Consider the following 27,825-nt stretch of genomic DNA (forward strand, 5'->3'; position numbering starts at 1 on the left):
GAGGGGTGACAGGAGTGCAGATGCAGTCACCGAAGTGCCCAATAAGAGAGGATGGAAGCATTTTTATTCTGTTGCTGTTTATTGTTTTTGTTTATTGAGGTGGATCCACCTCCATGGGCTCCACACTGTCCTTTGGTGCACTGTTATGCCTGGGCAGCTGGTAGGGAGCCAGTGGATTCACCTCTGTGGGCTCCACGCCGTTGTCTGGTGCACTGCCGCCCCTGGTCCTCACAGGACTTCTCAGCAGATAGACATGGTGGGGCCCCATGCTGTTCACCTGTGTGTCCACAGCTGTCTGCTGGACAACGCTGGTTGCATGAGAGCGGTCAGTGGTTCTCATGTCACGAGGGGTAGTGTTCCTCCTCCTCCTCCTCCTCCACCTCCGCTGACTTTCCTCCTTCAGGCTCCAGGGACGTGCCTTCCTCTTTGCCCGTGGTGGCGGTAACCTTGTCTCTGCTTTCCCACGCGAAGGTGGGCAGGCACCCGCCTCGCTGCTCAGGATGCTCCCTGGCAGGCAGAGGCGCTTGGGCTCCGGGCCGTTCTCCCTTGGGTCTGCGGGCAGGCGCCTCTTGCGGTCAGTCCGAGGCGCAAGGGCATTCACGCCCATGGCACTAGGCGTGATGTTGTTCCTCCTCCGCTGACTGCCCTCCTGATTCAGGGTGCTGGGAGGTGCCTTTCTCTTTGCCTGTGGTGATGGTAACCTTCTCTCTGCCATCACTGACGAAGGTGGGCAGGCACCCGCCTCCCTGCTCTGGATGCTCCCTGGCAGGCAGAGGCGCTTGGGCTCCGGGCCGTTCTCCTGTGAGTTTGCAGGCAGGCGCCTCTTGCGGTCAGTCCGAGGAGCAAGGTCGTTCACTCCCATGGCAGTAGGGGTGATGTCCTCCTCCTCCACTGACTGCCCTCCTGATTCAGGCTGCTGGGAGGTGTCTTCCTCTTTGCCGGTGGTGGGAATGATCTGTTTGCTGTCCCACGCAAAGGTAGGCAGCCACCCGCCTTGATGCTCCGGCTCCTCTTCCTTCCAGGTATGCTTGGCTTCTGAGGGCCTGGAAGCTCGGCAAGCTGTGGGCCAGCTGCAGGGTCCCTGTTTTTATAGGGCCGGAACAAAAGGCTGTTGTGGTTGTTTGTGACATCACCGGGCCATTGTGATGGCGATGGTGACTGCGGCCAGTGGGCGTGTCCAACTGTGGCAGGTTAGGGCGTGGTGGGCCCGTGGTCTGAGCGATGCCCAAATGCGGGAGAAGAAGGGTCGCAGGGGCTGAGGGTCCCCTTCCTGGGACTCACTCCCACCTGCCATGATGCTTGTCCAAGAGAAAGGCTGCCCCTTGGGCACAGAGACTGCCCTCCTCCACCTCCCCTTGTAAGCCCTGGGCTCCAGCCCCCTCCTCATCCCGTGCCAGGGTTCCCCTCAATGAGACAGTGGCAGCCATGTTCCAGGAGGGTCAGGGGTCCTCAGCAACTCTCCACCGAGCCAATGCCCTGGAAGCGGCAGAGTCTCCTGTGCTTGGCAGTGGCTGAGAGGGGGCAAAACATGAAGACATCCCACTGGCAGGGAAGTGAGATCCAGCCGGCCTGCGCAAGGTCTGACAGCTCTCTGTGTAGAACTGCTGATTGCCACTTGTTGTGTGGACTCTTCTTCCCCATCCCCTGGCTCTGCTCTGGAGCGTGGAGAGGTGCCATTTCACGTACACGGAGCTCTGAAGGAGAAGGGGACGAGAGGGCCTGGTGTCCTTTGAGCTGCTGTGCCAGGACAATGCAAGGAGCCTGCTGGAGGCCACTGAGGGAGGACCCTGGGGATGGCAGGACAGGTTATGTTCAAAGACCCGCAGAAGCACAAAGGTTGGGAGAGACACTTGGAGGTCTCTAGTCCAAGCTCCTTCTCAGAGCAGCTCCAGTTGCATCCCGTTGCTTGGGTCTTTGTTCAGCCGTGTTTAGATGCTCTCAAGCACAGAGGCTCCACAGCCGCTCTGGGGCCTCTGCGCCATGTCTGAGCAGCTTCACGGTGACAGTCTTCCTTTCACCTAGCTGGGATTCCTCCTAGGCCTAGTGCTGCTTGTTCAGCTGTAGTCACCAGTCAGGTCCACCCCTGAGCATTTCTTCCCTTCCTGATGCAGACCAGAGGAAGCTGCCTTTGCCTGCCCTTGTACACCCCTCCCCACCTCAAAGGCTTTGGGCTGGGCTCACAACAGATCTTTCCTGGACTGTGGAGACCAGGAGGGGACAGAGGAGCCCAGATGATGTTGCTGAAGTGCCAGATAAGAGAGGAGGCATGTTTATTGGGTTTTTTTGGTGGTTGTTTCACTGTTTGAGGTTTAATGGTTTATTGGCTAGTCTTGAAAAGAACGCCTAATAAAATAGCTCGAAGGGACCTTAAGGATGAGGTCCAGCGCTTCTTCCTGGCACAACTGCAGTCTTCTGCTTTTCCAAAGCAACAGCTGTCTCTCTAATGTCTTTGCACGATCTGTTGCTACTCGTTGTGCACTGCCATGGAGTACACTGCCATGGAATTGCCTGGCTTCATCTTCAAGAAGCTCTTGGTCTTCTAAGACCTTAGACAGCCAGAGTAGAGGGAGAGATGCAAAGAACACCTTTGCTCAGGGTGGAGCTTCTCAGCCTGGAAGTGCAATTCAGCATTTGTAGGCCTCTCCTGGGGACCGGGAGGTAAAGGGAAGTGCAAGGGCTGGCCTGTTGCTGGTTTGGTCTTTCCAGATGTGGCGAATGTGATTCTGTTTGTAGGCTGGGCATTTGCCTTTGGCCCAGGTATCTGCCCTTGATGGAGTTGTCCCAGTTCTCACAGGTAAATCCTGCTGGCCTCCAAGCCATCCTCCAGAAGGGGACTGAGAGTATTTGGACTGTAGAGCAAAGGCAGTTTTGCAAACTGTTCATCAATCAGTTTTCCCAATTTTGAATCATTTTCATAATGAAAACGCCTCTGTCATTTTAGAGGAAGCATTTGTGTGTGTTTTGTTGCCATATACTGCCTTTGCTCCTCCTGACCCGTAGTCGCACCTTGGGGAAGGCAGCATTTAATCTGCAGGGGGAGAGGGAAGGTCAGTATTTGTGTGAGGATTCCATAAAAAGCCTGGGAGGAACATCACTACCAAAGGCATGTGTGACCGCAGGATTTTCTGACTGATGTATGAAGTACTGGTGCTAGTTCAAATAAAGCAACTAATTCAAAATTCACAGTGCCAAATTCTGTGCTGGAGCACATCGCCTGCAAAGGAGGTGGGAAATAAAAACTTAGGAAAATGGTAATAATCCTGAATATTGCTAATGCCTCAGTAGGAAAAAAGCTTCTGTTCTCAAATAATTTTGGTCTTTTGTACCCAGTTGGTGTCTCATCCCACACAGTGGGTTACGAGGGGGGTGAGTCTTTCAAATTGCCCAAGAGCCTGCCTACCTGCCGGTGGCAGAGCCAGTCTCTGCTCGGCAGAGCCGCAGGGCAGGCCAAGTCTCCACAGTGATTCAGAGAACAATTGTGCTGGTGACTTTATTAACTGACCACTTGTCCTGGTTCAGCTAGAATAGGGTTAAGTTTCCCCAGGAGGGAGAAGGGATCTCCAGCCAGGTTATTTCCAGTCAGTTATTCATACCATGCTGACGTCAGGTCCAGTGCGGCAGCGCGGGAAGCTTTCCTTTGTGGCTTTGGTCGCGGGAAGCACGTGCGAAGGGCTGGCTGTGTCCATTGCGGTATTTCTCTGTATATCTTTTGTCTTGTTTACTGTTATTACTGTTTGTTGTTTTTATTATTGCTATTGTTGTTGTTCATATTGTTTATTACACTGTTGTATTAAATTTCTTCTTATTTTAACCCAGGGTTTGTGCCCTACTTGTGTCCGAGGGTGGGGGAGGGACAACGGCAACGTGGTCGCCGGTCCCGGCAGGGCTTAAAACTATCACAGCCTTTTTTGGCACACCAACGTGGGGCGCAAGAGGGTTGAAATAAGGTTCAAAAAGGGACAGACCCTGAGCAGGGTGTGTTGGAGCAATCTGTTGGGTGCAATTTTTTTTTCTGTTTGTATTTGTCCTGCTTGATAAGAAAATGTTTGCAATGCTGGCCCACTTGCTTGCGTGGTGGGGCTGGATTATTCCTTATATCCACTGTGTATTCCCAGTGCTGATGTTTGTTGTCAGTGGAAAATGTCTAAAGGGGCTTGTTTTGTTATACTGGCTACCGTCTGTTTATAATGTGTTTGTATCACTGTTTGTGGGGGCGGGCCGGTACCCATTTGCTGCCTGGGCTTTTGTTAGGGGTCTCACCCCCTCTATGGGTGAGCCAGGGGAAGAGATCCTCTCGGTTTTTGAGAGTGTCAATTATCCTCGGAGCATGCAGGCCAGTGTGATTGTGGCGCAATGCTTTCTGAATGCCTGCCTGATTTTGGTTTTGGCCATGCGGCACTTCTCTAACAATAGCAGCGCCCTGAAACCTGCCCCGAGGTCAGATAATAGTGAGTGGCAAGGGGTGTGGGAAGAGATGGGCAAATGCCCGAGTCAGTGGTCACCTCCAATGCTTTGGAATTTCACTCCCGAACAAATGCAGAGCCCTGATAAACTGATGGAGTGCTTAGAAAGGGTGTGTTACCAAGCTGGCAAAACCCAGGAGACACACCTCGCTGCAATGTGTTGGGGACTTGCCCATGCCTACTGTGTCCTTTTTAATACCACGCACTGTCCTCAAGGGGGAGAAAAGGGCTGCGGGATCTGAGAGTGAACTTACTGGTACAGCAGCTGGTCCGGGGGGACAGGCAGAGCCAGTATCAGTCGCCTCCACCAGCACAGCAGCTGAGCCGGAGAGCCAACCAGTGCCGGTATCAGTTGCCCCGATACAGAAAACAAAATATACCAGAAAGTCAGCTCGCAAAGTGGGGGATGGGGATGAGCCAGGCCCATCACGGGAACAGGAGGAAGGGCCAGAGGTGATCGTCCAATCTCTATCCCTGACTGAGCTGTGAGATATGTGGAGAGATTGCGGCCGCCTGGGAGGCGAGCAGATTTGTACCTGGCTGCTCCGATGCTGGGACAGTGGAGCCAGTGCTTTTGAAATGGAGGGGAGAGAGGCCAAGCAGCTGGGATCTTTGGCCAAGGAGGCTGGCATTGATAGGGAAATAGGGAAACAGACTCAAACCCTCAGCCTTTGGAGGCGACTCCTGCTCAGTGTAAGGGAGAGGTACCCCTGCAAGGATGATATCCTGTGTCAGCTAAGCAAATGGACCAGCATTGAGAAAGGCATCCAGAACCTCAGGGAACTGGCTGTGTTTGACATGATTTACCGTGACCTGAATGATGAGCAGCCACCCGTGGACCCAGATCAGGCCCCTTGCACACACCTGATGTGGCGAAAGTTCCTGAAGAGCGCACCAGAAGCGCACTCGAAAGCATTGGCCATAGTGTCCTGGTGGACAGACACCCAGACTCTAACAGTGGATGGAGTGGTTGGCAAGCTCCGGCAATATGAGTGAAATCTCCCGTCATCCCAACATTCCTGGGTTTCAGCTGTAAAGGAGCAGTCTCAGAGGGTCCAGAGAGTGGAAGAGGACGTGTCCTACATCCACCTGCACGGGCTAATGTCTCAGCCTTTAGAAGTAAACGTTTCCCCACCCAAGAGAAAGGCAGCAGAAGGTACACACCACGAGGCACCCTGTGGTTTTTCCTCCGTGACCATGTAGAAAACGTGAGGAGGTGGGATGGACAGCCCACTGCCGCCCTAGCTGCACGAGTAGAGCAGCTGAAAGGGAAGACCATCACTAAAGGGGAGTCCTCCACGAAAAGCGCAGCTCCAGTGTCCAGTCGGAAATCCCCCAGACAGAATAGAACGGCGAACGTTATGTCTGACCCTCTTGAGGGGACCACTAAATCATTCTCACAAGAAGTGAGTGATGATGAGCAGGATTAGAGGGGCCCTGCCTCCAGCCAGGTGGAGGAAAGGGATAATGGGATTTACTGGACAGTGTGGATCCGATGGCCTGGCACGTCAGACCCACAAGAGTATAAGGCTTTGGTGGACACTGGCGGTCAGTGCACCCCGATGCCATCGAGCTGCAGTGGGGTTGAATCCATCTGCATCTCCGGAGTGACAGGGGGATCCCAACAGCTGACCCTACTGGAAGCTGCAGTGAGCCTGACTGGGAGGGACTGGTATAAGCACCCCATTGTGACTGGCCCAGATGCCCCGTGCATCCTGGGCACAGACTATCTCAGGAGAGGGTACTTCAGAGACCCAAAAGGGTACCGGTGGGCTTTTGGTGTAGCTGCCCTGGAGGAGGTTGAACAGTTGTCCACCTTACCCGGCCTCTCAGAGGATCCCTCAGTGGTGGGGGAAACAAGACATTCCTAGGGTTCAACGCCTCTCTTATGATAATTTTACTCCATTGAAAAAACTAGTATCAGGTTACTGATATTATAGCTTAAAAAACCTCAGAAGGTAAGGCACCGCCAAAGCACGAAGGTGGGCATGGAAGCAGAAAGTTTCCAAGAAAGAGCCTCCTACTAAAAGGCAGAGGCCAGGAGGGGTGACAGGAGTGCAGATGCAGTCACCGAAGTGCCCAATAAGAGAGGATGGAAGCATTTTTATTCTGTTGCTGTTTATTGTTTTTGTTTATTGAGGTGGATCCACCTCCATGGGCTCCACACTGTCCTTTGGTGCACTGTTATGCCTGGGCAGCTGGTAGGGAGCCAGTGGATTCACCTCTGTGGGCTCCACGCCGTTGTCTGGTGCACTGCCGCCCCTGGTCCTCACAGGACTTCTCAGCAGATAGACATGGTGGGGCCCCATGCTGTTCACCTGTGTGTCCACAGCTGTCTGCTGGACAACGCTGGTTGCATGAGAGCGGTCAGTGGTTCTCATGTCACGAGGGGTAGTGTTCCTCCTCCTCCTCCTCCTCCACCTCCGCTGACTTTCCTCCTTCAGGCTCCAGGGACGTGCCTTCCTCTTTGCCCGTGGTGGCGGTAACCTTGTCTCTGCTTTCCCACGCGAAGGTGGGCAGGCACCCGCCTCGCTGCTCAGGATGCTCCCTGGCAGGCAGAGGCGCTTGGGCTCCGGGCCGTTCTCCCTTGGGTCTGCGGGCAGGCGCCTCTTGCGGTCAGTCCGAGGCGCAAGGGCATTCACGCCCATGGCACTAGGCGTGATGTTGTTCCTCCTCCGCTGACTGCCCTCCTGATTCAGGGTGCTGGGAGGTGCCTTTCTCTTTGCCTGTGGTGATGGTAACCTTCTCTCTGCCGTCACTGATGAAGGTGGGCAGGCACCCGCCTCCCTGCTCTGGATGCTCCCTGGCAGGCAGAGGCGCTTGGGCTCCGGGCCGTTCTCCCTTGGGTCTGTGGGCAGGTGCCTCTTGCGGTCAGTCCGAGGCGCAAGGGCATTCACGCCCATGGCACTAGGCGTGATGTTGTTCCTCCTCCGCTGACTGCCCTCCTGATTCAGGGTGCTGGGAGGTGCCTTTCTCTTTGCCTGTGGTGATGGTAACCTTCTCTCTGCCATCACTGACGAAGGTGGGCAGGCACCCGCCTCCCTGCTCTGGATGCTCCCTGGCAGGCAGAGGCGCTTGGGCTCCGGGCCGTTCTCCTGTGAGTTTGCAGGCAGGCGCCTCTTGCGGTCAGTCCGAGGAGCAAGGTCGTTCACTCCCATGGCAGTAGGGGTGATGTCCTCCTCCTCCACTGACTGCCCTCCTGATTCAGGCTGCTGGGAGGTGTCTTCCTCTTTGCCGGTGGTGGGAATGATCTGTTTGCTGTCCCACGCAAAGGTAGGCAGCCACCCGCCTTGATGCTCCGGCTCCTCTTCCTTCCAGGTATGCTTGGCTTCTGAGGGCCTGGAAGCTCGGCAAGCTGTGGGCCAGCTGCAGGGTCCCTGTTTTTATAGGGCCGGAACAAAAGGCTGTTGTGGTTGTTTGTGACATCACCGGGCCATTGTGATGGCGATGGTGACTGCGGCCAGTGGGCGTGTCCAACTGTGGCAGGTTAGGGCGTGGTGGGCCCGTGGTCTGAGCGATGCCCAAATGCGGGAGAAGAAGGGTCGCAGGGGCTGAGGGTCCCCTTCCTGGGACTCACTCCCACCTGCCATGATGCTTGTCCAAGAGAAAGGCTGCCCCTTGGGCACAGAGACTGCCCTCCTCCACCTCCCCTTGTAAGCCCTGGGCTCCAGCCCCCTCCTCATCCCGTGCCAGGGTTCCCCTCAATGAGACAGTGGCAGCCATGTTCCAGGAGGGTCAGGGGTCCTCAGCAACTCTCCACCGAGCCAATGCCCTGGAAGCGGCAGAGTCTCCTGTGCTTGGCAGTGGCTGAGAGGGGGCAAAACATGAAGACATCCCACTGGCAGGGAAGTGAGATCCAGCCGGCCTGCGCAAGGTCTGACAGCTCTCTGTGTAGAACTGCTGATTGCCACTTGTTGTGTGGACTCTTCTTCCCCATCCCCTGGCTCTGCTCTGGAGCGTGGAGAGGTGCCATTTCACGTACACGGAGCTCTGAAGGAGAAGGGGACGAGAGGGCCTGGTGTCCTTTGAGCTGCTGTGCCAGGACAATGCAAGGAGCCTGCTGGAGGCCACTGAGGGAGGACCCTGGGGATGGCAGGACAGGTTATGTTCAAAGACCCGCAGAAGCACAAAGGTTGGGAGAGACACTTGGAGGTCTCTAGTCCAAGCTCCTTCTCAGAGCAGCTCCAGTTGCATCCCGTTGCTTGGGTCTTTGTTCAGCCGTGTTTAGATGCTCTCAAGCACAGAGGCTCCACAGCCGCTCTGGGGCCTCTGCGCCATGTCTGAGCAGCTTCACGGTGACAGTCTTCCTTTCACCTAGCTGGGATTCCTCCTAGGCCTAGTGCTGCTTGTTCAGCTGTAGTCACCAGTCAGGTCCACCCCTGAGCATTTCTTCCCTTCCTGATGCAGACCAGAGGAAGCTGCCTTTGCCTGCCCTTGTACACCCCTCCCCACCTCAAAGGCTTTGGGCTGGGCTCACAACAGATCTTTCCTGGACTGTGGAGACCAGGAGGGGACAAAGGAGCCCAGATGATGTTGCTGAAGTGCCAGATAAGAGAGGAGGCATGTTTATTGGGTTTTTTTGGTGGTTGTTTCACTGTTTGAGGTTTAATGGTTTATTGGCTAGTCTTGAAAAGAACGCCTAATAAAATAGCTCGAAGGGACCTTAAGGATGAGGTCCAGCGCTTCTTCCTGGCAGAACTGCAGTCTTCTGCTTTTCCAAAGCAACAGCTGTCTCTCTAATGTCTTTGCACGATCTGTTGCTACTCGTTGTGCACTGCCATGGAGTACACTGCCATGGAATTGCCTGGCTTCATCTTCAAGAAGCTCTTGGTCTTCTAAGACCTTAGACAGCCAGAGTAGAGGGAGAGATGCAAAGAACACCTTTGCTCAGGGTGGAGCTTCTCAGCCTGGAAGTGCAATTCAGCCTTTGTAGGCCTCTCCTGGGGACCGGGAGGTAAAGGGAAGTGCAAGGGCTGGCCTGTTGCTGGTTTGGTCTTTCCAGATGTGGCGAATGTGATTCTGTTTGTAGGCTGGGCATTTGCCTTTGGCCCAGGTATCTGCCCTTGATGGAGTTGTCCCAGTTCTCACAGGTAAATCCTGCTGGCCTCCAAGCCATCCTCCAGAAGGGGACTGAGAGTATTTGGACTGTAGAGCAAAGGCAGTTTTGCAAACTGTTCATCAATCAGTTTTCCCAATTTTGAATCATTTTCATAATGAAAACGCCTCTGTCATTTTAGAGGAAGCATTTGTGTGTGTTTTGTTGCCATATACTGCCTTTGCTCCTCCTGACCCGTAGTCGCACCTTGGGGAAGGCAGCATTTAATCTGCAGGGGGAGAGGGAAGGTCAGTATTTGTGTGAGGATTCCATAAAAAGCCTGGGAGGAACATCACTACCAAAGGCATGTGTGACCGCAGGATTTTCTGACTGATGTATGAAGTACTGGTGCTAGTTCAAATAAAGCAACTAATTCAAAATTCACAGTGCCAAATTCTGTGCTGGAGCACATCGCCTGCAAAGGAGGTGGGAAATAAAAACTTAGGAAAATGGTAATAATCCTGAATATTGCTAATGCCTCAGTAGGAAAAAAGCTTCTGTTCTCAAATAATTTTGGTCTTTTGTACCCAGTTGGTGTCTCATCCCACACAGTGGGTTACGAGGGGGGTGAGTCTTTCAAATTGCCCAAGAGCCTGCCTACCTGCCGGTGGCAGAGCCAGTCTCTGCTCGGCAGAGCCGCAGGGCAGGCCAAGTCTCCACAGTGATTCAGAGAACAATTGTGCTGGTGACTTTATTAACTGACCACTTGTCCTGGTTCAGCTAGAATAGGGTTAAGTTTCCCCAGGAGGGAGAAGGGATCTCCAGCCAGGTTATTTCCAGTCAGTTATTCATACCATGCTGACGTCAGGTCCAGTGCGGCAGCGCGGGAAGCTTTCCTTTGTGGCTTTGGTCGCGGGAAGCACGTGCGAAGGGCTGGCTGTGTCCATTGCGGTATTTCTCTGTATATCTTTTGTCTTGTTTACTGTTATTACTGTTTGTTGTTTTTATTATTGCTATTGTTGTTGTTCATATTGTTTATTACACTGTTGTATTAAATTTCTTCTTATTTTAACCCAGGGTTTGTGCCCTACTTGTGTCCGAGGGTGGGGGAGGGACAACGGCAACGTGGTCGCCGGTCCCGGCAGGGCTTAAAACTATCACAGCCTTTTTTGGCACACCAACGTGGGGTGCAAGAGGGTTGAAATAAGGTTCAAAAAGGGACAGACCCTGAGCAGGGTGTGTTGGAGCAATCTGTTGGGTGCAATTTTTTTTTCTGTTTGTATTTGTCCTGCTTGATAAGAAAATGTTTGCAATGCTGGCCCACTTGCTTGCGTGGTGGGGCTGGATTATTCCTTATATCCACTGTGTATTCCCAGTGCTGATGTTTGTTGTCAGTGGAAAATGTCTAAAGGGGCTTGTTTTGTTATACTGGCTACCGTCTGTTTATAATGTGTTTGTATCACTGTTTGTGGGGGCGGGCCGGTACCCATTTGCTGCCTGGGCTTTTGTTAGGGGTCTCACCCCCTCTATGGGTGAGCCAGGGGAAGAGATCCTCTCGGTTTTTGAGAGTGTCAATTATCCTCGGAGCATGCAGGCCAGTGTGATTGTGGCGCAATGCTTTCTGAATGCCTGCCTGATTTTGGTTTTGGCCATGCGGCACTTCTCTAACAATAGCAGCGCCCTGAAACCTGCCCCGAGGTCAGATAATAGTGAGTGGCAAGGGGTGTGGGAAGAGATGGGCAAATGCCCGAGTCAGTGGTCACCTCCAATGCTTTGGAATTTCACTCCCGAACAAATGCAGAGCCCTGATAAACTGATGGAGTGCTTAGAAAGGGTGTGTTACCAAGCTGGCAAAACCCAGGAGACACACCTCGCTGCAATGTGTTGGGGACTTGCCCATGCCTACTGTGTCCTTTTTAATACCACGCACTGTCCTCAAGGGGGAGAAAAGGGCTGCGGGATCTGAGAGTGAACTTACTGGTACAGCAGCTGGTCCGGGGGGACAGGCAGAGCCAGTATCAGTCGCCTCCACCAGCACAGCAGCTGAGCCGGAGAGCCAACCAGTGCCGGTATCAGTTGCCCCGATACAGAAAACAAAATATACCAGAAAGTCAGCTCGCAAAGTGGGGGATGGGGATGAGCCAGGCCCATCACGGGAACAGGAGGAAGGGCCAGAGGTGATCGTCCAATCTCTATCCCTGACTGAGCTGTGAGATATGTGGAGAGATTGCGGCCGCCTGGGAGGCGAGCAGATTTGTACCTGGCTGCTCCGATGCTGGGACAGTGGAGCCAGTGCTTTTGAAATGGAGGGGAGAGAGGCCAAGCAGCTGGGATCTTTGGCCAAGGAGGCTGGCATTGATAGGGAAATAGGGAAACAGACTCAAACCCTCAGCCTTTGGAGGCGACTCCTGCTCAGTGTAAGGGAGAGGTACCCCTGCAAGGATGATATCCTGTGTCAGCTAAGCAAATGGACCAGCATTGAGAAAGGCATCCAGAACCTCAGGGAACTGGCTGTGTTTGACATGATTTACCGTGACCTGAATGATGAGCAGCCACCCGTGGACCCAGATCAGGCCCCTTGCACACACCTGATGTGGCGAAAGTTCCTGAAGAGCGCACCAGAAGCGCACTCGAAAGCATTGGCCATAGTGTCCTGGTGGACAGACACCCAGACTCTAACAGTGGATGGAGTGGTTGGCAAGCTCCGGCAATATGAGTGAAATCTCCCGTCATCCCAACATTCCTGGGTTTCAGCTGTAAAGGAGCAGTCTCAGAGGGTCCAGAGAGTGGAAGAGGACGTGTCCTACATCCACCTGCACGGGCTAATGTCTCAGCCTTTAGAAGTAAACGTTTCCCCACCCAAGAGAAAGGCAGCAGAAGGTACACACCACGAGGCACCCTGTGGTTTTTCCTCCGTGACCATGTAGAAAACGTGAGGAGGTGGGATGGACAGCCCACTGCCGCCCTAGCTGCACGAGTAGAGCAGCTGAAAGGGAAGACCATCACTAAAGGGGAGTCCTCCACGAAAAGCGCAGCTCCAGTGTCCAGTCGGAAATCCCCCAGACAGAATAGAACGGCGAACGTTATGTCTGACCCTCTTGAGGGGACCACTAAATCATTCTCACAAGAAGTGAGTGATGATGAGCAGGATTAGAGGGGCCCTGCCTCCAGCCAGGTGGAGGAAAGGGATAATGGGATTTACTGGACAGTGTGGATCCGATGGCCTGGCACGTCAGACCCACAAGAGTATAAGGCTTTGGTGGACACTGGCGGTCAGTGCACCCCGATGCCATCGAGCTGCAGTGGGGTTGAATCCATCTGCATCTCCGGAGTGACAGGGGGATCCCAACAGCTGACCCTACTGGAAGCTGCAGTGAGCCTGACTGGGAGGGACTGGTATAAGCACCCCATTGTGACTGGCCCAGATGCCCCGTGCATCCTGGGCACAGACTATCTCAGGAGAGGGTACTTCAGAGACCCAAAAGGGTACCGGTGGGCTTTTGGTGTAGCTGCCCTGGAGGAGGTTGAACAGTTGTCCACCTTACCCGGCCTCTCAGAGGATCCCTCAGTGGTGGGGGAAACAAGACATTCCTAGGGTTCAACGCCTCTCTTATGATAATTTTACTCCATTGAAAAAACTAGTATCAGGTTACTGATATTATAGCTTAAAAAACCTCAGAAGGTAAGGCACCGCCAAAGCACGAAGGTGGGCATGGAAGCAGAAAGTTTCCAAGAAAGAGCCTCCTACTAAAAGGCAGAGGCCAGGAGGGGTGACAGGAGTGCAGATGCAGTCACCGAAGTGCCCAATAAGAGAGGATGGAAGCATTTTTATTCTGTTGCTGTTTATTGTTTTTGTTTATTGAGGTGGATCCACCTCCATGGGCTCCACACTGTCCTTTGGTGCACTGTTATGCCTGGGCAGCTGGTAGGGAGCCAGTGGATTCACCTCTGTGGGCTCCACGCCGTTGTCTGGTGCACTGCCGCCCCTGGTCCTCACAGGACTTCTCAGCAGATAGACATGGTGGGGCCCCATGCTGTTCACCTGTGTGTCCACAGCTGTCTGCTGGACAACGCTGGTTGCATGAGAGCGGTCAGTGGTTCTCATGTCACGAGGGGTAGTGTTCCTCCTCCTCCTCCTCCTCCACCTCCGCTGACTTTCCTCCTTCAGGCTCCAGGGACGTGCCTTCCTCTTTGCCCGTGGTGGCGGTAACCTTGTCTCTGCTTTCCCACGCGAAGGTGGGCAGGCACCCGCCTCGCTGCTCAGGATGCTCCCTGGCAGGCAGAGGCGCTTGGGCTCCGGGCCGTTCTCCCTTGGGTCTGCGGGCAGGCGCCTCTTGCGGTCAGTCCGAGGCGCAAGGGCATTCACGCCCATGGCACTAGGCGTGATGTTGTTCCTCCTCCGCTGACTGCCCTCCTGATTCAGGGTGCTGGGAGGTGCCTTTCTCTTTGCCTGTGGTGATGGTAACCTTCTCTCTGCCGTCACTGATGAAGGTGGGCAGGCACCCGCCTCCCTGCTCTGGATGCTCCCTGGCAGGCAGAGGCGCTTGGGCTCCGGGCCGTTCTCCCTTGGGTCTGTGGGCAGGTGCCTCTTGCGGTCAGTCCGAGGCGCAAGGGCATTCACGCCCATGGCACTAGGCGTGATGTTGTTCCTCCTCCGCTGACTGCCCTCCTGATTCAGGGTGCTGGGAGGTGCCTTTCTCTTTGCCTGTGGTGATGGTAACCTTCTCTCTGCCATCACTGACGAAGGTGGGCAGGCACCCGCCTCCCTGCTCTGGATGCTCCCTGGCAGGCAGAGGCGCTTGGGCTCCGGGCCGTTCTCCTGTGAGTTTGCAGGCAGGCGCCTCTTGCGGTCAGTCCGAGGAGCAAGGTCGTTCACTCCCATGGCAGTAGGGGTGATGTCCTCCTCCTCCACTGACTGCCCTCCTGATTCAGGCTGCTGGGAGGTGTCTTCCTCTTTGCCGGTGGTGGGAATGATCTGTTTGCTGTCCCACGCAAAGGTAGGCAGCCACCCGCCTTGATGCTCCGGCTCCTCTTCCTTCCAGGTATGCTTGGCTTCTGAGGGCCTGGAAGCTCGGCAAGCTGTGGGCCAGCTGCAGGGTCCCTGTTTTTATAGGGCCGGAACAAAAGGCTGTTGTGGTTGTTTGTGACATCACCGGGCCATTGTGATGGCGATGGTGACTGCGGCCAGTGGGCGTGTCCAACTGTGGCAGGTTAGGGCGTGGTGGGCCCGTGGTCTGAGCGATGCCCAAATGCGGGAGAAGAAGGGTCGCAGGGGCTGAGGGTCCCCTTCCTGGGACTCACTCCCACCTGCCATGATGCTTGTCCAAGAGAAAGGCTGCCCCTTGGGCACAGAGACTGCCCTCCTCCACCTCCCCTTGTAAGCCCTGGGCTCCAGCCCCCTCCTCATCCCGTGCCAGGGTTCCCCTCAATGAGACAGTGGCAGCCATGTTCCAGGAGGGTCAGGGGTCCTCAGCAACTCTCCACCGAACCAATGCCCTGGAAGCGGCAGAGTCTCCTGTGCTTGGCAGTGGCTGAGAGGGGGCAAAACATGAAGACATCCCACTGGCAGGGAAGTGAGATCCAGCCGGCCTGCGCAAGGTCTGACAGCTCTCTGTGTAGAACTGCTGATTGCCACTTGTTGTGTGGACTCTTCTTCCCCATCCCCTGGCTCTGCTCTGGAGCGTGGAGAGGTGCCATTTCACGTACACGGAGCTCTGAAGGAGAAGGGGACGAGAGGGCCTGGTGTCCTTTGAGCTGCTGTGCCAGGACAATGCAAGGAGCCTGCTGGAGGCCACTGAGGGAGGACCCTGGGGATGGCAGGACAGGTTATGTTCAAAGACCCGCAGAAGCACAAAGGTTGGGAGAGACACTTGGAGGTCTCTAGTCCAAGCTCCTTCTCAGAGCAGCTCCAGTTGCATCCCGTTGCTTGGGTCTTTGTTCAGCCGTGTTTAGATGCTCTCAAGCACAGAGGCTCCACAGCCGCTCTGGGGCCTCTGCGCCATGTCTGAGCAGCTTCACGGTGACAGTCTTCCTTTCACCTAGCTGGGATTCCTCCTAGGCCTAGTGCTGCTTGTTCAGCTGTAGTCACCAGTCAGGTCCACCCCTGAGCATTTCTTCCCTTCCTGATGCAGACCAGAGGAAGCTGCCTTTGCCTGCCCTTGTACACCCCTCCCCACCTCAAAGGCTTTGGGCTGGGCTCACAACAGATCTTTCCTGGACTGTGGAGACCAGGAGGGGACAGAGGAGCCCAGATGATGTTGCTGAAGTGCCAGATAAGAGAGGAGGCATGTTTATTGGGTTTTTTTGGTGGTTGTTTCACTGTTTGAGGTTTAATGGTTTATTGGCTAGTCTTGAAAAGAACGCCTAATAAAATAGCTCGAAGGGACCTTAAGGATGAGGTCCAGCGCTTCTTCCTGGCAGAACTGCAGTCTTCTGCTTTTCCAAAGCAACAGCTGTCTCTCTAATGTCTTTGCACGATCTGTTGCTACTTGTTGTGCACTGCCATGGAGTACACTGCCATGGAATTGCCTGGCTTCATCTTCAAGAAGCTCTTGGTCTTCTAAGACCTTAGACAGCCAGAGTAGAGGGAGAGATGCAAAGAACACCTTTGCTCAGGGTGGAGCTTCTCAGCCTGGAAGTGCAATTCAGCCTTTGTAGGCCTCTCCTGGGGACCGGGAGGTAAAGGGAAGTGCAAGGGCTGGCCTGTTGCTGGTTTGGTCTTTCCAGATGTGGCGAATGTGATTCTGTTTGTAGGCTGGGCATTTGCCTTTGGCCCAGGTATCTGCCCTTGATGGAGTTGTCCCAGTTCTCACAGGTAAATCCTGCTGGCCTCCAAGCCATCCTCCAGAAGGGGACTGAGAGTATTTGGACTGTAGAGCAAAGGCAGTTTTGCAAACTGTTCATCAATCAGTTTTCCCAATTTTGAATCATTTTCATAATGAAAACGCCTCTGTCATTTTAGAGGAAGCATTTGTGTGTGTTTTGTTGCCATATACTGCCTTTGCTCCTCCTGACCCGTAGTCGCACCTTGGGGAAGGCAGCATTTAATCTGCAGGGGGAGAGGGAAGGTCAGTATTTGTGTGAGGATTCCATAAAAAGCCTGGGAAGTAACAACACAGAAAAGTGTCAAGAGCTCTGTGGAACCTGTAGTGGTCATCAGGAAGGGAGAGGATGATAGTACAAAAGGGGAGAAGACTGGCTTTTGGACACAGTGGCTGGAACAGTGGTGGGCTTAGGAAGGCGATTGACAGTGGGTTGCAGTTTGCCTTCTCTATTATTCCGGGTGTGGTACTACAGTACATTTAGTGCTTAACTGGTAAATTCAGAATAATTTAAAAAAAAAAAAAATACAGCTAAACCTTTGTTGGTAAAATTAATTCTTAACAGTGAAACACAGTAGTGCTTCTTCATATTTTACTTCCACATGGAGCTCCATAGCACTGAAAACACTTTCATAAATGATGTGTCTAATATGGCATATAAGTTAAACAGTTAAGAATAAGGAACTTCAAGAAATAGACGTCACTACTGGAGCTGGTCATGAGTGGTGGGTGATGACATGAAGATTAATAAAGTTTGATTTTGAATTTGGCAATTTTTGCCACTTACACGAATTTTTCTTCCTAAAGTATAACCTTAATTCTGAAGTTTTTGCAGTGTGTTGTATATTTCCAGAGCAAGTGACAGAATTTATTGTATTAAATAGCTGAAATAAGTAGTTGCTGAGGAAAAAAAAGTAGGAGAAAATTAAAAAGCAATTTACTTGGATAGAGGCCTTTGAAATGCTTTATGTGTTAGCTATCAGATCTGTTTTTGCTTTATTTTTCTGGAAAATGATGGTGTTCTTCAGATTGCCAGGTTTTACTGGTAAATGTACTGCCAAAGCTTGGGAAAAATAAGTCAAGGACTCTTAAAATTACATGGTGTTGAGTGAAAAGCCAGAGAGGGTTTTTGTGTACCAGAAATCCTTATCCTTCCAAATATAAAAGTATATATCTGATGCTGTAAAATAACCCATATTTAATTTCCTTTCAGATTATATTAGAAATGACATAGATGTAAAAGGAGAAGTAACAAAATGGCAGACATTTCTCATAGTGTACTGGCATGCTCCATTTAGAATACTTCATTGTTTCATTATTTTTGGGAGATGTGATTTCACAGTACCATTTGCAGGGGAAAAGATAATTTCTAATATTGGCAAATTCATCCTGGATATAAACGAAGGTAGTATCTTTTGTTTCTTGTCTTCCAGAAGATAAAGAACTGATTTAACAGCTTTTTACACCATCTGGAGGTTCATATTTGACTTATGAAATGATGTCATACCTGCTTAGCACCAGATACCATATAGTACAAGGTTGCATGCAGTTCAGGCTGAGGTGGGGTTTTTTTGCGTTATGAGAAATGTAAAGGGCTTGGTTCATGATTACTGGAGGCAGAAAGAAGAATTTAGGGAAGGAGAAAATGACTGACATAACCGATGTTCTTGTAAACCTCCACATTGCATTCCTGTGAATAGAAAATAAATCTGTACACCTAAGACCACACACAGTATGAGTTGCATATTCAGTCTCGCAGACTAGCACTGGCTCAGAGTTCTGCCTTTCTGAAAACTCACGTAGAGCACTGATTTCAGAATGGCTTCTTGCTGTGTATGTTAGTTTGGGGGATGATATACCTATTCTATCAAAATACCCGGGCTTCATTGTGTAGGTGGATTTTGAATTAAAGTTCTCTGCTGTATTAGTCTCAAAATACTTGCCCACTGGTTGAGGAGATGTAAGAAAATATCTTTAGAAGATTTTTTTTTTTTTTTTTTTTTTTATTTTTTTCTTCCCAACATTGGTGTCAGGACACAATCTAACTTGAGCTCCACAAAAAATAGCTTCTAGGGAGGAAGACTAGAGATATTTCTGTTTCCTGTACTTGCAAGGAGAAAAGGATGACACAGATGGAAAAACCATGCTGTGTTATAAATATTATCCTTTTCTGATCTTAAAGGTTTTAGTCTGAGCTCTCACATGGATTTGACTTTAACTATAATATATAATAGTTAAAATATTTCTGCACAAAGGGGAAAAAAGGAGGAGCATCAAGTAAGGTAGTGTCTTATTGAAGAATAGGAAAATGTATCGTTTGCAAAAGATTAGTTTGAAACTCCACAGTCCAGACTGAAACATGGGAAATGCTATGTTAGTAACCCATGTCACTAGCTTCTTTTCATCATACTTGAGAAAGATTTTTGTTTCTCCAGGAAGGTGAAATTCCTTCTTAGAGGAATTTTTCCTTGCCATAGTCTTTCTGTCCCAATGCTTGCACTGTCGTGTGGAGTTACTGGGATCAAGATTCTTTGGCGGTTTCAAATCTTTTAGAACATTTTTCTCAGTGCAATTGAGGCTGCACTTCAGTCATTCTTTAAAGCTTTTTTTAATTAAGCTACCAAGACTAGAAATGAATTCTTAAATGAAAACTGATATAGTCTTATATTAAGACCAATCTCTTCTGGGAATTGGGGTTCTAGGCAAAAGTTACACTGCTTACGTCTAAAAATATTCAGATCTTAAGTCCATGTGCAACTTCTTATGGAAGAATGCAATTCAGCTCAAACACATGAATGTTCATTAATAATTGTTAAAAAGTTACCATGGAGCTGGAAGAATTGATCTAAGGTGTCAACTGTTTACATGAAGGCATGTGGAGTAATCTTTTTATGACATTAACAAGAAAACAATCTCTTTCTGCATTTAGAGTCAGTCCAGATAACTCTGAAATACTAGGTGCCTGGTACTCTGGTATAGTTGAGGTCATAACCTTTGTGATAGCTTAAAGGTTTTTGTGTGGATGGCCTGAATGCTAACTAGTGAAAGGAAAGATGGAGATTGCGGCTCTGTTCGAGAGTTCCATGTGTGTTTCTTTTTGGTGTGAAAGAAAACCACCATGCACCTTTTCTTGTCTCTCCAGGTTGAATTAGCGTCTTTGTTTAGGGAATAGAAATAATGTACTGGCTGTGTTATGAGCTAGCTAGTGCTGAAAGGAAATGCAGAAAAGTTCAATGATGTGTTGCTCTTTAACAGCTGTATGAGGACAGGATTGGAGTCTGAGAAACCAGAGTGGACAGGGCTCTGCACCCCTTTCCCACACAGGTTGTCACTCATAGATTGGGACTTCAGTGCCATCTTCTCAACCCTCCTTTTTGTGCTCCCAAGTTTTAATGCCTCAAATCCCCATTCCTGAGTTGAATCTAGTGAACTGTGATGACAGGGTGTGTGGGAAGAAATTTATGAGGAAGAGTGAGAATTGTTTGCTTGGCCCTTAGGGTGGGGACTGGATGGGTAGAGAAGAAAAGACTATTGACTCAGAAACTGCCTGGTTCAGCCAAGCAGAACAGAACTGTATCAGCATATGTGTAAGCTACTGTATTATCCCAGTCATGAGGGAACGATATCAGTGCTTTGTTTATCAGTGGGTCTAATCACCTTCAACTCCCTTCGATTTAAAGCATTAAGCTTCTATTTAGCGGCAGTTGGAAAATGAGACTTGCGGTGCCTGACTGAAGAGAACCCCTTTTGGAGCTCCTACTGCGATGTTATGACGAGCTTTTCAGCTGCAGCTTAAAGGCCCAACAGAGATTTTTATGATTTGACTTAAGGGATTGCTTTCAGACATGAAGCAAATAAGTGATTAAGTATAAAGAAGATGTGGTAATGAGTTTCAGATGAGGTCTTTTATGATTATTAAGGGGTCTGAAATTTTGCTGCTACTACTATTTCTTGTTTTCTAACTTAAAAAGTCATCTTTGAATCTCATACTGCACACTGCTTACAAACTGCAAGATCCTATTACTGTAATATTGTAAAAAAGGTCTTAAAAATAAAATAAATTCTGTAGAATATAAATCTTTTTTCCGGTGTATAGAAAAGCAATGAGCCATTTTAAGAGCAGGAGGAACATGCATTTCAAGATCCAATAGATCATCTAAATTGGTCCCAAACCAAGTTTTTAAAAAGACTTTTACTTTGAATACATTTAGCATTACAAAACTCAGGATATAAAAATAAATAAATTATATTTGCTGATTGTTTTTTACTTTACTAATATTCTGATTAACTATGAATAAAAGTGCTCAGTAGATATGGCCCTTTCTGACTATTCCAGCTGCAGAACTTAAAAATGTTAAACTGATATTTATACCCTTTCAGTTACTTCCAGCTAGCTTTTTATTATGAATAAACTTTATGAATTTTTAGGTAATGTAAACTTAAACCCCTTGTTCTTTATTTTCTGACATTTGTATGTTTGAAATTTAGATTAGTGAATCTAAAATTTCTCACTTGCCTGACTTCCTGCAGCTCTCTTGTAGATGGAGAATTATTTGAGATTGCCACATCATATATTTTCAATCCAAACCTTGTCCTCTCAATGGTGTACCCTGCAGACAAAACAAGCCTGTGTAGGTCCACTTAATGCGGACACCTCATGGTTTAAGAGCTGCACAAGAAAGCAGTATCAGGAAAATGGCCTCTATTCAAGGAAACCTGTCTGTTATAACAAATGATTGCACTCTCTTTATCTTAGTTCTCTACTTTGCGTGAAATTAGAATGGGATTCTGATGGCTTGCAAACCTTGCAAACGTCCTCCGTGCCCATACTGCTACCTCTGTGTGCTCTCTGTGCTACATAGAGTCTTTCTCTGAGTGGGGCAGAAGGACAAATGTAGAAGTAGGTCTATAGCAGTATTTTTATTATCCTCTCTCCTGGATTCCAAGTTTTGTTTTGGAAAACCAAAATATTTCACTAAGAATAAATTCCTTTATTTCTGTACCCCAGGCTTGAATTTGGGAGTTTGAGACTGCACAGGGAATGCAGAATTGAATCTCTAATGCTTAACATTGACAATGGGTTGGTTTTGTTGATTTCTTCTGATGTTTAAAAGTGCTGAAAAAATTTCAGGGCCATACTATATTTTCTTGTATTATTTTATTTTCAAATTAGCCTTCAAAAATATGAGGCTCACGTTAAAAAAAAAAAAAAGTGTCTCTTTTGGTCTTAAAAAATTTGATATATAATGAAATCTGGGTTTTTTTACCCCAAAATATCTCAAAACAGTATTCTGTGCTGTGCTGCCCATGAGTTGCCCAGTGGTTCATCTATAACCTCATTTCTGAACCAGAATGTGGAAATACAGAATCATAGACAGGTTTGAGTTGAAAGGGACCTCAAAGCTCATATAGTTCCCACCCCCTGCCCTGGGCAGGGACACCTTCTACCAGCCCAGGTTGTCCAAAGCCCCATCCAACAGTCAATATCTTTATATTCTTGAATTATTACAGTATTGACTTCTAATTGTTTTGTCCTTCTTTACTATATAAAAAGAGGCACTATTAAAACTTGTGAAAATTTTCCAGCGTTAATTCTTGCTTGCAGTTTCATCTCCACTTCACCTTCACATCATTGTAAGACCACTTATGTATTTGCTTTATTCCCTTCCATTATTATATGTTAATTTAATGAAGCTGTGACAAGATCTCTTACTTTGAATACCTTTTTGAAAGTTCTTTAGAGGCAATAGTCTGAATAGTATATTAGGAGTTCTCAAAGATTCTATCAGTGAGCATCATGACAGTGACTGCTTCCTCTCTTCCCTGTGTGAAAAGTGACACCTTGGAATTGTACCTTACCCTGTGGTAACTAATGTAGGCAGTGCTTAAGTAGAAAGATATTACTAAAAAAGGTACTAGGAATTCGAAGCTATAAAGTAGGATTGTTAAATCTACTTGAAAAAAGTATCTTTTCTGTCTAGTTCTTTTTCTTCCCCTGTTTTGACGTTTTTTGTGTGTTTCCATCTGGATCCATGTGTATATGTCTACTGCTGTGGCCATGATTGTCTGTTCACATTGTGCATACTTTCCTGTTTCTTGATTATACTCCCCAAAGAGCCCGTTCCCTCCTCCTCCATTTCCTTGAACAGGTACCCTGTCATTTAGATTTTCTTTTTTTTCTTGCCACTTTGTTCCTCCCTTCACCAAATGTTTTTATCTGTTTTGACGATAATATTTGTCCATGAAGGTTGCTGTTCCTTTCCCTCCTCTCTCTCCTCTTGTGATGGAGGAGTCAGCTATTTTTCCATCTTATTTCCAAATGCTTTTATGAGTCCCCAAGCTTTTAATTGTTATTAGCAATAGAGCTGTTAGTAGAAACAACTGTATACAGATAGTAACCAGTATCAAGTGATCTACAGTTATTTTTCCAGACCACCAGAAAGTATTTGCCTGACCATAATTTGAGAACTGTTTGAACTGTGTTAAAGGAATGATAAAATTGCATACTTGAGCATTTTTACAGCAAGAAATGAGAAAATCAAGGCTACATACACTTTGTGTGTTGTTAGAATGCTTTTGGGTTTTTTCCTTTCTTTTAATTATTTTTTTTAGGTTTTCTAAAGGAAAAAAGCAGTTATGTAATGCAGAGCAATTTGGTGAAGTTCTTTATTAAGACATTTCTGCATAGGACAATCCTTGGGATATCCCTTATTTTGGTTAACAGGAATTTGTACTTACTACAGAAAAATACAGTAAGGCCCATTTCTTAAGAGATTTGTGCGAGATGCACTCGAGAAAAGTGAAGAACCTTATAATTTCCCATTTGCCATGTCTTTGTAAAATAATTGTGTTTCTAGACTACTGATCCATGCCCAAACCTGTGTAGAGACTGTAGTATCTGATTGCCCACTTCATGGTTTTAATGGGCAAATTAAATACAGGATACAGAACACTATTTTCAATGAGTTATATATTTAATAAGTGAAGAATGTTTTGGTTTTGTTTTTGGATTATTTTTGAGTATTTTATGTGTATGTCAAGTTTGGACTGGTTTAATGCTATTTCATGTTGTGATTATTCTACTTTTTCTATTCATGTATTGGTGCTGGAAATGATTTAATTTTTTATTACATTTTAACAAGTAAAAGAAACTTTTAATCTGAGATAAAGTTTGAAAATCTACATAGAGAAGAAAAAAACATTTCTTAAGTGACAAAAAAGGGTATTATAAAAAAATAAAGTAGGCTGATGATGTTTACTAAAACCTAAATATGTTTGATTTACTTACTGTAGGTTGATGCCTTGCGGTTACGATTGGAAGAAAAAGAAACCTTTCTGAACAAAAAAACAAAACAACTTCAAGACCTCACAGAAGAGAAAGGAACGCTGGCTGGGGAGATTCGAGATATGAAAGACATGTTGGAAGTAAAAGAAAGAAAAATTAATGTCCTTCAAAAAAAGGTAAGATCACTGATGAAAAGATAAGCTGTAAAACTTTCGAGTCACTTTCAAAGGAAATATATTTCTTACAGTGTATAACTTTTAATATATTAAAAAATGTAAGGAGTAAGTCTGTAATAGTCAAATAATTCTCTAATAGAAGATCTGTGTTACTGTTTTCCATGGGATCATTTCTATAGTATTACATCTTAATTATATTGTATCACAAAGATATTAGGTACTGCAGCTTCCAGAAAATTATTTGAATTAAATTAATGTCCTAAAAAGTCTGACAAATCTTCTTATTCATGAAGTATTCAGTTATCCTTAGTAACAGTGATTTCTACTCTTTCTAAATAATGTAAATAAAACGTGTGGGACTGCTAAAAGATTAGGATACTGCTTTCTTTTTTAAGCCTTTTTTTTTTTTTTTTGTGGGGGAGGATGGAAATGGGGAAAGAACCTAAATTAAGTCAATTACCTGCTTTTTCTGTGAGCTAAAGGCATTAAGAAGGGAGGCTCTCTCTGAACAGCGTTATTAGACTTATTTTCTACAAATTTAGCTAACTGCATTAACTATCTTTGGGAAGTTGGATTTAATCATTGCGGTTTCCATTTGGGGGAGTGGGGAGGGAATTTCCTGGAAAGGCAGCTCTGCAAGTGTTCTGCATACAGTAGTAGTGTACACGGTACCCTTTTTCTTCTGCTTACAAAAATACTTATGCTAGCAGGTATGTGTGTTTTGTGTATCACACTATTGTATATAGATGCACTCATGAGCACACAGATAAATGGAGAAAAAGTTCCTGACATCAAATACACTTTACTGTTACTTCTTCTTTTACAGCCACTCAGAATGTCTACTCTTTACTCTCTATTATTATCTAGGTAGTTCATGTTACTGTGATTTTCCTTCACGATTCATATAGGGTTCATAGTCTGGCTGTGCTTCTGTCTGCAATTGGTTAAATACAGTCTTTAAAAAGCTAAGTCCTTATTTTCCAGAAACTGAGAAGACTGCTTTTTCAGGCCCGGGAAATAAGGCCTACCAAAACTGGAATATAGGTACTTGTCCACTTTAATCTTATTTCTGAATATTTGCCTTGTTAGCAATGCTGATGTTGTAGAGATAGCAAACTTCAAGCCTTTTATCCTGTGTGCTGAATGCTAATTAGTTTTGGACATCACTTGAGAATTTTGAAGAAAAAAGGATGCATCTTTTCTTGTGATTGTATTTTTAAAAAGCCCCAAACAAACCAACAATTTACAGTTGGTCTTGTATTTAGATCTTGAGGAAATGGATTAGTAGGAGGAATGTGCATTCAGTGATCAAAATTGTGTGATGAATATGACTTATCACAGAGCTGTCAGCACTATCTGTCAATGCTATGTGCTCAGAAATCTGCAACATAGTGTGTTTTTAGTTTTAGGCTAAAACATAGCCTGTTTTTAATACATCATGGCTATTTTATTAGGGCTTGCAGATGGCCTTGCCTCTTTAGCACCTGCTTCTTAATGAAAATAATAATTCTCAAACTGCACTATCTCTTCACTAAATCATAAACACATGTTTTAGCATTGTGAGCTCTAGTATACAATGTGATAAATAAATCCTGATAACTACTAGGTGCAAAACCAGAGTTAGTACTAAATTGACTCTAAAACTGGAAGTAGCACCTGATTTTTTTTTTGCAGTTTTTATTCTGGTGAATATGCTTCATCAGGGAACTTCTGAAGTTCAACTTTTCTGCTATGGGTTTATTTAGAGAAGAGTGAACTATGATGATTATTTAAAAAAAACCCCAAGAAAAATAGTTCATTTACATCACATAAAAGTTATGTGTAGATTTGCTTCTCTGGAGCATTTTTAATAACGTTATCTTAATATGTAGATGTTAGCATGACCAAATATGCTGTTTACCAGATCATCTTTACACCATTAATTGGTTTATAGGAAAGAATATTATATTTGAAAAATACATTTTTAAAATTACTCTTAGGTCACAGTTGCATCTTTGGATCATTACTTTACTTGTGCCTCGCTTCCAATATGTTTGGAGATAAATTCACTCACAGATATTTTGACTAGAGAAAAATTTTATTGAAATATCATCCTGCTCTACTCACCCATTATTTAAATAAATCTAGAGTATGATACTAAAGGATGCATTTACTGTTTACTTTTCATGTCTGTGGTGTACAATTATGAAGTAGAAAATTCTCTATGTCACCAATAGAAATTCCAGGCTTTTAAATTAATCTGAAAAAAAAAAAAAATTCTCCTTATCTAGTGAACCCAAGCATTCAACTTCATTTTGACAGGACTTATTAGATCATGACTTCTCATAGTTAGCCTCCTTGAGCATCACAGCCTCCTTGGCAGCAGATGCAATCTCATCTCTGGACCATGATACTTGCATGTAGAAGGGAAGATTTTCATTGTCTGTCTACTTTTTTGTAGAAGCTTTCCTGACATTAGTGCCTTTCTGTTCTAGATAATTTTAGCCTCACTGCATGAAATTATGTGTCCTGGGGCATTCATACCTCATAGAGTATTTAGTCTGTCAAAGCCAAAGGGAGCACAGCTCCTTTTTAACCATAAGCAGATTGTTCATTCAGTCATGTGTTATATCAGAAATATGTTGGGCTATGTATAGCATTAATTCCTAGTGCTGTAGTATTCTTATTGTAATATCTTTGAATATTCACTTTTCAGGAATTTTCATATAGTCTAGTAGTGGATGCTGTCCTTTAAGAAAAAGATTTTATGAGATACCTCTTTTCTTTCCAGTTTTGACAACATACCTTTCTAATAGCAACCATATATAAGTATAAATTTTGATTGGAAAGTATTTAATATGTATTGATTGCAGTAATTTTATCCTTGTTGCAGATGAAGGTATTAACATGGTAATGATTTAACAGGAAATCTAGATTTATTAATAACTAACAGCAATTTATCATTATAAACTAATTCCAAAAATTTTATAAAAATAGCGACTTATTTACAGATTCTAAGATGACAAAATTCACACTAATTTACGTTATGGTGTCTTAAATCTATACATATGTACATGCGCATACACAAACACAAAATATACAAATGCACACAGAGACAAAAGTCTTCGGATCCAGTAAGATGAAGTATGTACCCACACAAACCAGTAAGCAGAGGAGTAGGTGAAAGAGAAGCTAGCTCAAAGTAAAATTTCCCTCCTCTCGAGTTTAGGTAAATACTTCCAATGCCTTGACATTCCTCAACAGGGGATAATTGAGACTCGAGCAGGTTGACTTCGCTCAGGCCTTCCGTCAGCTCTGGCAGCAGATGACACCTTAAGGGTTTTGATACCCGCGAGGCTCCCAGCTCAGGGGAAATGCTGGTCACAGGCTGCTGTGATCCAGGAGAGCTCAAAGGGTCTCCCTGGTGGTCACAATTTATAGGGTCCAAGATAATTGACTTTTGTCAAATACTATCTGGTGCCTTCCATCAGTTGCACAAGAACTTGAATGTGCACCCCTGTTACTGTTCCCATCTGACCACATCCCAGGCACAGGTGTGCCAGGCCATCAGGAGATGATGGGCTGTCGTAACTGTTTCTGAGCAATCTGGAGGGCAGGAGTCAGGCTTGTTAAGTGGGTGCCTTAATGTTAGCAGTCCTCACCTCCACAGTTTGGTGTATAGCTCAGGGGATGTGGGTGGAATCACACCTAGCACCAAGCAGCCCAACAAGGAGGGACAAGGAGGGGTGAGAATTGCACCACCACAATCCTTTACTTGAATCTAATTCACTTCTGCCTTTTAATCCTTGATGGATTACACATGCCTCTTGCATTCCTTTGATTTTTACTCATCTCCTTCTGACCTTTTGGCCACTTCTTCCACTGTTGTTTTCACTTCAAGTGATGGCAGCCAGACATTTGTACATTGAGCATTTAGAAATTAATTTGTTCTAATGTGCACATATATGTGGAGAATTCAGTGTGTGGAAAGCAACATAGACAGTTTCATATGACATTTAGGAGGTGAAACAATTACTGGACCCTCCAGTGGATTTTCTACACTTCA

General features: G+C 46.9%; 1 protein-coding gene across 5 annotated transcripts in view; it reads left to right on the top strand.

Annotated features, from left to right (window-relative positions):
* The window catches only part of ERC2 (ELKS/RAB6-interacting/CAST family member 2), a 585,639-nt gene that overhangs the window by 214,386 nt on the left and 343,428 nt on the right, over window positions 1-27,825 (top strand). For all 5 annotated transcript variants that reach the window (XM_074914417.1, XM_074914419.1, XM_074914418.1 and 2 more), the window contains one exon: window positions 23,613-23,780. In XM_074914417.1, coding sequence (XP_074770518.1) covers window positions 23,613-23,780 — 168 coding nt within the window. The remainder of the gene's footprint in view (window positions 1-23,612; window positions 23,781-27,825) is intronic.

This window comes from Athene noctua, chromosome 10 (genome assembly GCF_965140245.1).
Source record: "Athene noctua chromosome 10, bAthNoc1.hap1.1, whole genome shotgun sequence".
In the NCBI taxonomy this organism is placed as follows: Eukaryota; Metazoa; Chordata; class Aves; order Strigiformes; family Strigidae; genus Athene; species Athene noctua.